Source organism: Amphiprion ocellaris, chromosome 3, assembly GCF_022539595.1.
Source record: "Amphiprion ocellaris isolate individual 3 ecotype Okinawa chromosome 3, ASM2253959v1, whole genome shotgun sequence".
Taxonomy (NCBI): Eukaryota; Metazoa; Chordata; class Actinopteri; family Pomacentridae; genus Amphiprion; species Amphiprion ocellaris.
Genome location: NC_072768.1, coordinates 18,347,525 through 18,358,135, shown reverse-complemented (window position 1 = coordinate 18,358,135; position 10,611 = coordinate 18,347,525). Strand labels below are relative to the sequence as shown.

Here is a 10,611-nt window from a genome sequence, read left to right as displayed (position 1 = left end):
AAATAGTACATTTTAGAGAGCATGCACTTACACAGTACAGTCTGAGTTATAGGGAGAAATTGCCATTTTCTGTTACTCACCAGATTGGATTGTATAGGCCTTCATTACGTACATGACTATTAACGATGTAAAAACACATTTCACAGAATCAAACAATATTAATAACATAGACTAAGCTAAAAGGTTCAGTTCTTTCATACAGTGTTTAATATTTGTGCTCTCACTTTGACAGTAAAAACGGCTAAAAAATACAAAATTACACTGAAAAGTCTGACTGACGTCCTTCATCTCTACTGAAGGATTAAACAGGAGCAGCATGGCTTTGGCGTTCATCACCTCCTCCGGTTTCTGGTGCTGTTTTTAGGAGATAAATATTCCAGTTAATCGAGTGCAGGTGATTTTAAGCTCTCCGTGTGTCCAATTATGTAAATACTGAAATGTGATGCTGCTGTTGCGCGTTCACCTGTGGTCTGCAGAAGCTTCCAGGCAGCCTGCAGTTTGTGTCTAAGTCTCTCCATGGCCTCCACATCCTCTGGTAGTGCAGCCTGGAGCCGCTCCAGAGGAGGAGCCGGGTCCCCGAGGAGGCAGGAGGCTGTGGGGCCGACACAAGCCTTCTCATCCTCCTGAAATAAAAGCCAAGGGGAAAAATGCTGACCACAAAAGCAGACAACCCCGCTGCTAATTCTTCTTAGAAATGCAGACAATTTCACTTCACTATGGCATAATTAGATGACATCTAGTGTAGTTTTACGCAGCATACACCAGCCTTCTTACCTGCATTAGCACCAGTGTGTGTCCTTGTGCAAAGCTCTGCAGCAGGGCTGTCAGCTGCTGCCACACGCTGTCATGTACTTCACTATCTGGCATCCGAACCAACAGAACAAGATCGGGGTCGTACTCGTACCCCAGAGGTAGAAGGAGGCCAAACACCGCCTGTAAGAACCCTGACATGTCACTGCAGCCCTGTGGGAGAACAGACAAACGTATTTACTAAAACCCCCAGTGTATGGTACCAGCATGTAAAACAGACATGAACATATCCTGGTAAGATGCTGAGGACAATATGGACAGTGTTTCTATAAAACTAACAGGAATATAAACAGTAAATATTACACTTATGTTTTGATGATCTTGAAATCAGAGCTTTCCTACACTATTATGATAATAAAGGAGGGAAGTAAAGACGCAATGTTAAAATCCACAGAAAATATTAAATGACAAATTCTGTCAGGTGTGATTTCTATTTCAGTAATACAGACTACCTTCTTTAAACACACGGGAATGTAATATTTGCATTTCTGTTCCTCTTTGTCTTCACTGCTGATCTGCACCACAAGTGTTTTCCTAAAGACAGAACAATTTTGTTAACATGGTATTTTCACTGTTATGGATAAAGAGTGATTTTACTGGATCAAAAGAGACAAATCCATTCCCTTTCTACCAACTCTGACACAAAGAGCATAAATGATAAATCACCCGTCTTCTGTGATGTGACTCGGGACCTTCCCATTGCCGACGCACACGACCAAAACCCTGCATGAAGACAAAAGTAAACAAATATGACTGAAGTCTTTAAAAAAAAAAAAAAAATCCTTTTACATTTTTGCACATCCCAGCAGTAAGTTTTCTCTCAAACTCCTTTAAAAGGATCCTTTCCCCTCTAGGTCATCTTTCATTGCAATTGTTTGGAAAGTAAACATTTCTCTACACTTTGAAGAGGCATTTATCATTAATGTTGCAGTTAGGTGCTAAAACTATCTATAATAGAAATCACTTCAGGGAGTCAAAGCACAAATGAGAAGCACAAACCACTGAACAGCAAATTAACCACAAACAAACACACAGAACGTTTCTGATGCTGTATAAACAAACACGTTTGGGGAAGTACACTCATCCCCTGCCTTGCAGCAAGTTAGATGAGAAGAGACCCCTCCGTGAGTTAAATATGAAGCAACAGCCAGCAGCTGATTACACTAGCCTACGGGGAAAAAATGGGAGACAGCTGGTCTGGCTTTGTCTAAAGGTAACAAAGTCTGCTTATCCGCGTCTCTGTGGCTGACTAATTAATTTGCTTGTTTTCCTTGAAAATTGTAAAACACAGGTGTGTGGTGGTAAAGTGTTTCTGTTTAGCAAAGACAAAATCGTTGTTCTTGAGCAAAAAAAGAGGGCAAAAAAGTCTTGCACATAACCCTACCTAGAAGTTATCCTTTTTACACTTAGTTTTTAACACAAATTGAACAAATTAGACAAACTATATTAACTAGTGAGCTAAAAGGGTTCAAGGGACAATTTTGGTACTAATGGAGCGTTACCAGTCTGTAAACTGAGCTAAGTCGACTACCTCCAGCTTGAGTGTGTTGAACTTCTCATGTAACATTCGCAAAGTGGCTAAGCAAGTGTGTTTTCAAAATGTCAATGTATTCCTTTTAGGTGTGGGATTATTACCTGTGAGAATATTTCTGTCAAGTAATCTGTTGTATCACAAGCTCATTATAAAACATGCAGTGCATTAGATTGCTATACCGGTTGCTGAGAGCAGCTGCAACATGCTGGACAACGCACATCATCGCCATGGTGACGTCGCAGACCAGCGCCAGGCCATTGCAAATCTACGAGGCAGTAATTAAATATGGTATCAGCCTGCAGCAAAGCAAACACTGTATTTACAACAACATCATATCACAGCACTCAGGCAGACAAGATGCAAACATCCAATTACCTCATTCTTGTTCATTTTCTCTGTGAGGCTGATAAGACTGGAGAGGGCTGTGAGAGCATCACTGTCATCATCTGCATCTTGGAGGAAATTCTCCCTTATTGTTAGAAGAAGACACACTTTTGATTACTGAAGCAGATTAAATAATCGCTAATTAAAATTAAAGCCGATCACAATGAATATCTTTGGTGGATTTTAAGTGTTTCACACCTGAGTTTGTTGACTATGAGTGGGTCGAGATCCTCTGAGGAGCTGAAGCGTTTACATCCTTCTGGACAAGCCACATCGCTGGGGAGCACGGCAGCAGAACGAACAGGTGGAGCGACACGTTTTGGAGGCTCGGGCCACGCCTTTTCCTCTGGGCTTTTCTTTTCCTCTTCCGTCACTGTCTTTTCTTCTTCTTTCACTTCTGTTAATTTAACGCGCTTGGTGCTGATATCAGAGGGTGGCGGATCAGCTGGAGAAGGGAATAAGGGAGATTTAATGAGAGGGTGGATATAAAAGTGACAGGAGGTGTAACCATGACGTGCTGTAGGTGTCAGTCTTCTGTCAGGGTTTGGCTGTGACATTAAAAAAGCTGTTTGAAGCCTCCACAGGGAGCTGTGAACGGTCTGATAACGTGAGTTCACTTCTGTGTGTGTAGATTTGGGCCATGAATTGTATAAAGTTTTATGAACAGTCTGTGGTTGAGGCTGAAAACTACAAAGAGAGAAGTGAGGTTACTAGTCTGCTGTAGCCTGCTGCTCATCTCTGCTTAAGGCTAGTAGCTCCAAGCTCCATTAACCCTCCTGTTGTCTTCATTTACGGGCATCAAAAAATATTGTTTCCTTGTCTGAAAAAAATCCAAAAATTCAGCAAAAAATTCCCCAAATTCCTGAAAATTTGCAAAACCTTCAGGAAGAAAATTCCAATAATTCCTTAAAAGTTTCCATTAAAAGCTTTATTTTTTTTTTTAAAAATCCCCCAAATTTTGCAAGAAACCCCTTGTAAATATTTTCAAAAAATGAGTAAAAATCTTCCAAAAAAATCCTAAAAATATCTAAAGTCATTACATATATATCAGTAAAACTTCTAATATTTTCTTTAAGAACATTCATAAAACAAATCTACAAAACAAAACAAATCTCTTGATTTTTTTTGTGAATGTTCTTAAAACATTTTTAACATTTCTTTTTTTACACCAAGAAATGTTCAAAGATTTCCCAAAAATGCTGAAAATGTGGACATCAGAAGTTTCACTGTGAAAATATTTTTTTTCTCCACGTTTTCAAACTTTAAAACGTGTCAATATTGACCCACAGGACGACACGAGGGTGAAATGCTGGTGGCATAACACGTCCAAATCTCTCACGAATTGTCTGTGGCCCAGTTGCATTCTGGGTTATAAAGGGACCAGAATGAAAAGCATCTCATATCTCTGGTTTTGCTGCTGTAGTTTTGATCCTTGTATACCTGTCCGTCATGAGTCCACAAATATGATATGACTGAAATCTGTGGCAGGAGAATCTCAACAATAATTCTGTGGATGTTCTACCTGCATGTTTGAGGCAGGACCAGTACGGCCTATGAGCTGATCGGACACAGTGAAGGGACTCGAGAGCACTGAAAGAGAAAAACAAAATTGCTACAGTTATAAAACACACACACGAGACAGTTTGGCTACATAGTGACACGCACCTTGTACAGGGAGCGCTGAGGTTTGCAGGCTGAGGCAAAGGATCTCCGAGCAAAGTCTGAACTGTCTGACACACAGACTGAGGGAGGGAAGTCAAGTTGTATCCTCCCTGGAAAATAACCACACATAACTTTTTATAACCCAGTGCTCCTCCACATGATGGTTGCAGCATGTGAATCTTTCACGGGCTGCTGAGGGGATGGTGGAAAAAATGAGCACTGTTGCCTCATATGTTTGATGTTAAGTACATGTTGCCTGACCTCGAGCACTGCACACAGTCTCCCTCCTGCTAGGTTCATTAGGAGGTGAGTCAGGTGGGCGAAGATGTCGGGAGTGGCACACATTTCACCCTGAAAAAAATAAGACTCCACCATGACTCAGCTGTTTAATGTCCTAGTGACATATTACAATAAAGAGTGGAAGTGCAAGGGGTACATGAACATAAGATGAGTTCAGCATACACACAAAAGAGAATATATACAAAATTGCATTTCAATTGTATTCAGTACTTCTGGGTCACCGATGGCTGAGTCAAAGCCTGCACACACCAACACCAAATCCGGACAAAACTATGAGAAAGAATCACATATTTAGAAAAGTCATGTCTAAACTTATTTTTTAGCAAAAACTGTTAATTTACCAAAATGGTCCACCTCATATGCGACTGGCAGAAGGACGTGACAGAAGACTGAAAGATAGTCACTGTTTTCCATTCCCACCTGAAACAGCATAATGAGGCCTATTTAATAAATATATGAACACATTCACAAAGCTGCCAAATTTAAAAGCTAATTTCAGACTGGGTCAGTTAGTCTGACTAACAATGAGGCTGTTCCCCTTACGGCACTGAAAGATGGATTTAATATTTTACATTGATCATTAAAAGAAAAACACTGAAAATGAACAGAGGCTCACAAGTGATTTTCTCTGCAGTATCAGACACATTTTGTTCAGAGATTTAAAATGTCCCTTTGGATTATATGAATTTGTAATGGCCATGTCATACCAGCTGGCAACTTAATATACTAAATTATACTTCAATTAATAATAAAGGACTTGTAAATATCAAAGACAACTGCTAATTGCAGCACAAAACTGCATTTTGCAAAGATTTTTTATTTCATTTTCTGTCATATTGAAAAAAGTTGAAAAAAGACCACTTCTCCTATTATTACTATATATTCTTTAACCTGAGCTAAAAGTAGAATGTAACATAAAGCAAGCAACATGTTATTATGAAGAAGGTCTCATAAGAAATACATCATTGACTTCAAGGATACACCATCTGTGTGATTTCCTACCTTGTTCCATGGTACATTTATATTGAATCCAGCCCCTTTCTCTTTGCCAACGTTGTCATACTCTGATTCTCTAAGCTGAGGCCAGAATTTCTGATGTTCATAGCGGTGCCAAGAAAAGCAGAGGACGCTGGGGGGGGGGAAGTAGCATTCAGAATCTAAGATGCCAGAAGAAATCATCCACGTAAACAAATCAGAAATATTCCTTCAATAAAAAGTCACCTTGGATCGTCTTCAAAGCAAAACTGCACCCCCTGACCGTGATGTATATCCCAGTCTACTATCAACACCCTGAAAAAGAACAAATCGGATGGGAGTATAAACAGCTAAATTAAAAGAAGTGATCTTACTAACAGTTGCCAGGAATAAAACATGAAGATTAAACGTCCTGTTACCTTTTAAGTCCATATTTCTGTTTGGCGTATCGAGCTGCTATGGCCACATTGTTGAACACACAGAAACCATTAGCAGCACTGCGCATACTGTGGTGTCCTGGTGGTCTATTAGCAAAAAAAGAGAAGTGTTAATATTTCATACGTTTATTCAGTAATAGTTTTAGAATGTAGTCTATGCATAGAAGAAAACAATATTTTGAAACTTCTTAATTGGCCTGACATGCAGAACCCCCTTGGTAGTACTTTATCATATTATAAAAAAGTAGAAAAAGATGCCAATTTTAGAATTTATAAACCCCTAAACAAAAGTTCCTTAAATGGAATTTTAGTCCTACAAATCCAAAATTAAAGACAAGAATTTTTAAATGACAAATTAACATTTGTCTCAATATTTTTCAATTTGAAGCTTTCCCCTCCACTTTCCTTAATAACGATATTCATCTTAATTGATAAATTTACTGTTTTCTAAAATACTGAACAAGAATAACTTAAATCACTGAAATAATTCATACAGAAAAATCCAGTATGAATTATTTCCAATTACTGGTAATAGCAGAAGTAGTAGTAGTTATGTGTAGTTTTCTTATTGATTACTAATTTTGTATTAACTGTCCAGGACTTTCTATTTCACGGTTTCTATTGATTGCAAAATCTGCATCTCTTCTGTGTCTAATACGAATTTCATAATGATGCTTACTGTGGAAATACTACTATAGCATCTTTCGGTGAATTAAATATGCAAGAGTCATTCCTTGCATTACAGCCACTTGGAAAAAATTCAGCGGAGTCATAAATTAAGATTATACCCCAGGCACCACCACATTTATGTTTTCTTAGCCCTTTCTGGACATATTCTCTTGTGCGTTCGTGATGTGACTCTTTTCTGATTTTTTTTTTTATTGCAAAAACGTAAACAGTATAAAAATGTTGTTTTTATCTATTGTTGCTTTACATGACAGACTAGTAAGACATTAACATTTAATGGGCAAAACCTAGAAGCATTGAAGCATAGCAGCACACACAAAACTAAACTTCATCACAAAGTAGCCAATCAGCATCAGAGTACATCTCAGATCTGCTGTGTGTCACTGGCTAACAGCCTCACCTGACGAGAGCCATGCCGTTCCTCACCTTCCCCGTCATAACACTGTCCACCAGTTGTAGCGCAGCTCCTGCAGCCAGTTTGGCACAGTGATAGATGTTCTAGGACAGTAAACGAGAAAGAGTAGTGAAAGCGACTACAACAACCTGAGACTCAGCCCCGAGCAGATGTGCGATAGATAAATGACAGCAGCTACAAATATAAATAGTAAAATAGTAAATAGTAAATTATTACTGATTGCAGGACTAACTGGGTGAAAGTAGACATCACCATACTGGAGGGTGAACTCCTTCAAGTCCTCCAGAGTCATGTAAGGAGTCTTTTTCACTGCCTCCAGGTATTCCTCACTGTTAGGAGCAGCAAAATAAATCATTTGAGATGTTTATCTCCCTTTCATGACTAGAGTGAGAAGAATTCACTGAGATGTGAAAAAGCTCTTTATCACCATCAGGTCTGACCTGTGAACCAACAGAATGTCTGCGTCCGTGGCCTCGCGGACAGGTATGGAGACACATCGATCAGTCAAACCAGTCCTCACCAAAGCTTCATGACTCACAGTCAAACGCTCGGGTACCTCGATCTTACACGCTGGACTGGAGAAAAAACATGACGTCAAACATGTGTGAATTAGCTAATAGTGTGATACGCATCTTACTGATTAAATGAATTTGGATTTGTATACTTGAATGTGTTTTTTATTTAGCCATGTGTAATTTAACAATGTGATTCTGCTCCCATATAAGCACTGTAAAAATAGATTTTAAAAAGTGAAACTGATCAAAAAAGACACACAAAATGAACAGAACAATGCCACACTGATAATCTAACAATAAGCCTTTTCCATAAATGCATGACGAATTAGGGGAATTGGCTCCACAGAAGAAAAATTTCAAAGTTAAGATTCAAAGACCACACAGTACTTTTTGTGATCTCGCTTTTGCCAGCAGGAAACCACAAATGTACGTAAAAAGTGTGCAGCTTTCACACTTCATGAGAGTCTGAAAACTTTAGGAATGTCTACAATATATTCAAACACATAATTATTAACAATGACATTTAGTATGATATGGGAAATTCTCAGAGATTTATTTCTATCAGAGGTGAAACACAAAATGCAGAATCAATGAACATGTCAAAACATTTTACATATGAGTTTGTCACAAAAAGAAGTTTAACATTATTTTCCATGACAAATATCTGATATATCAGTGATATAACTCCTTGTATTTTCGGAGGTATAGTCATTTCTGTATCGAGCTATATTTAGTCATTAGTCACAACAGGTTATGCTTTATTTTACACAAAAACATGTATAGAAATACAAGTTTCAGGACAAAAAAATGACACACTTACTGATCAGATAGAAACAAATACAATTAATTATAATATGCATCTTGAGGAAGTAATGATAATATATGTTGCACCATGACTATGAGTTTCAATGCATCTATTGGGTTTATGGGAATTATTATAAAAGATTTTAGGAAAAACATTCACTGCAGTCTCATACTTTAATTTAAAATATTTCAGTGGATTTCGCTCAGCTTTACTTTATGTGCTGTAAAGGTAATAATAATGTAATGATGTGACTACAATTAAAACCACAAATATTGTGGTTTTATTTACTTCTTTTGGGCTTTGTATTATTCATGGGAGCACAAACTGTAAAATGCAAACACAAACAGGGCAGTCTCCCTAAAATTTGTGAAGTTATGTCAAACACTTTAATATGATGTCTTACAGTTGATCTTTAACCACAGATAAAGAAAAATAATGCATATCTATGAACTGCATTTATGTAGCAGTGCTTGAACAAAGTGCATATTAACAGTAAGATTGAAAGAACGGGGAAAAAACAAACTTTAGGAATGGATGTGACAACTTCATGCTGCATTTTTGAATAAATAACTTGTGTAAGCCAAGGAAACTTTACCACAGCTGTTAGCATGAATCTAACAAACCTTGTGCTACTCTCTGACCGTGCTAGCAACAACAAACTGCAACTTCAGTTCCTACCCATAGTACAGCTTATTCATTTCACAGAATTTGTAGAACAATTTGAGACACTAATAGGATGAAGCCATTTAACAGTTACGTGTTAAAATAATCACACAATAACCTCTTATTACCATTTGTTCCTACACAGACAGTACGTGCGCGTTAGCAAGTTGTTAGCCTTCAACTAAGCTACAACTACTTGGTGGACGATGCGTTCACTGTAAGGGTAATGTATCGTTGCTTGTCGTATCATTTCAATGTGTTAACAGGAAGAAATTAAAATAGAAGTCATACAGCAGCCGTGGTATACCCGAAATTACACAGCAGTCACTTATACCAGCCTAACTTGTATTGATTCAGGCTTGTTTTGTTTGCTAAGTTAGCTATGTCTGCCTGCATGTGTGTTTACTACTCACTCAACCCAGAGCAGCTTGTATTTGGTCATCTCCTCATCGTAAATCAGCGCTGTTCCCATCTTCATCACCTCTCAGAGCACACAAGACATGTGGGGTACGACACATATGTCCCTGTTTTCCAGTTTAACTGGTGATCAGGTTAACTGGCGATAGTTTCCGTCTCCAGATGTTTCGTCCGCAGATTCGTCACGATCAGACCTGGATTTACGTGAAATAAAGATACCAGATAAAGAAGACCTCGCCGAAAAACGTCGGCATCACTACTTAACAAAGTCTATATCCATGTAAATATCATCTACAGACAGTAAAAAGAAATGTGCGGGCTGAAATAAAAAACACGTATTTTTCAAGTAGGGTGAGAGGATTCGAAACCACGTAATCCAGCGATAAAATTACGGGATCACCGTTTTACTCACTGTACTACCGACCAGCTCGACAAGCATTCTGCTTCATCCATATAGATCACTGTCATTCTGTCAGGTGTTTAACACCTGGTGATTGTTCAGGAAACACGTCCATGTCAACTGGGGATAATCACAACTTAACACAGGCTGCCTGGTTAAGAACGAGTCACAAAACTATTTATTGTCTCACCAAGAAAACCCACAACATAGAAGCACGTCCACTGCTGTGTTGTGTGTTAGTTTGTGTGTTCAGTAGAACAGATCCAGAGCAGAACTTCAGGTTTAACTCGGGTTTGTTCTCAGAAACACTCCGACCCTCAGCAGCCTCCCATCAGAACAACACGCAGCACATCAGCTGGATCTGATAAAATACATCAGAACAACACGCAGCACAACATTGCTTTATTTGCTAAAATGCATCGGAACAAACTGAGACCGCGTTGTTAAAACTAGTCACTCAGAAAACAATGAAAACTCGTTCAGTCATCCACGTCCTAGCCGTCATTCAGAGCATATTAACCGCTGACAATATATATATATATATATATATATATATATATATATATATATATATATATATATATATCTATATATATATATATATATA

The 10,611-nt window shown here is 38.3% G+C and overlaps 1 protein-coding gene across 3 annotated transcripts; it reads right to left on the bottom strand.

Moving 5' to 3' along the window:
• Positions 1-184: 184 nt before the first annotated feature.
• On the bottom strand, positions 185-10,301 carry hdac10 (histone deacetylase 10). Of its 3 annotated transcripts, XM_023278578.3 has the most exons (21): positions 10,195-10,301; positions 9,601-9,798; positions 7,645-7,779; positions 7,437-7,533; positions 7,190-7,287; positions 6,085-6,189; positions 5,912-5,980; positions 5,693-5,819; positions 5,045-5,110; positions 4,901-4,960; positions 4,652-4,741; positions 4,394-4,500; positions 4,251-4,318; positions 2,927-3,173; positions 2,720-2,813; positions 2,524-2,609; positions 1,477-1,533; positions 1,263-1,344; positions 775-963; positions 464-623; positions 185-354 (listed from the first exon to the last, which is right to left on the bottom strand). In XM_023278578.3, exons 2-21 carry the CDS (start codon positions 9,663-9,665, stop codon positions 302-304), a joined length of 2,055 nt encoding a protein of 684 aa, XP_023134346.2. In that variant the 5' UTR covers positions 9,666-9,798; positions 10,195-10,301; the 3' UTR covers positions 185-301. The 3 variants fall into 3 exon arrangements, with proteins under 3 accessions (XP_023134346.2, XP_054865120.1, XP_054865121.1); XM_055009145.1 differs by lacking the exons at positions 9,601-9,798; positions 10,195-10,301 and having other exon boundaries at positions 7,462-7,533; positions 7,645-7,662; XM_055009146.1 differs by lacking the exons at positions 7,645-7,779; positions 9,601-9,798; positions 10,195-10,301 and having other exon boundaries at positions 7,190-7,293; positions 7,437-7,512.
• Between the last annotated feature and the right edge of the window lie 310 nt (positions 10,302-10,611).

Excerpts from the sequence above, each read along its gene's own strand:
- hdac10 (XM_023278578.3), bottom strand. The coding sequence starts at position 9,665 with ATGAAGATGGGAACAGCGCTGATTTACGATGAGGAGATGACCAAATAC. Across the intron at positions 6,190-7,189 it reads AACGGCATGGCTCTCGTCAG|ACCACCAGGACACCACAGTA; the intron begins GTGAGGCTGTTA and ends TTTTGCTAATAG. Across the intron at positions 355-463 it reads GAAGCTTCTGCAGACCACAG|CACCAGAAACCGGAGGAGGT; the intron begins GTGAACGCGCAA and ends TCCTAAAAACAG.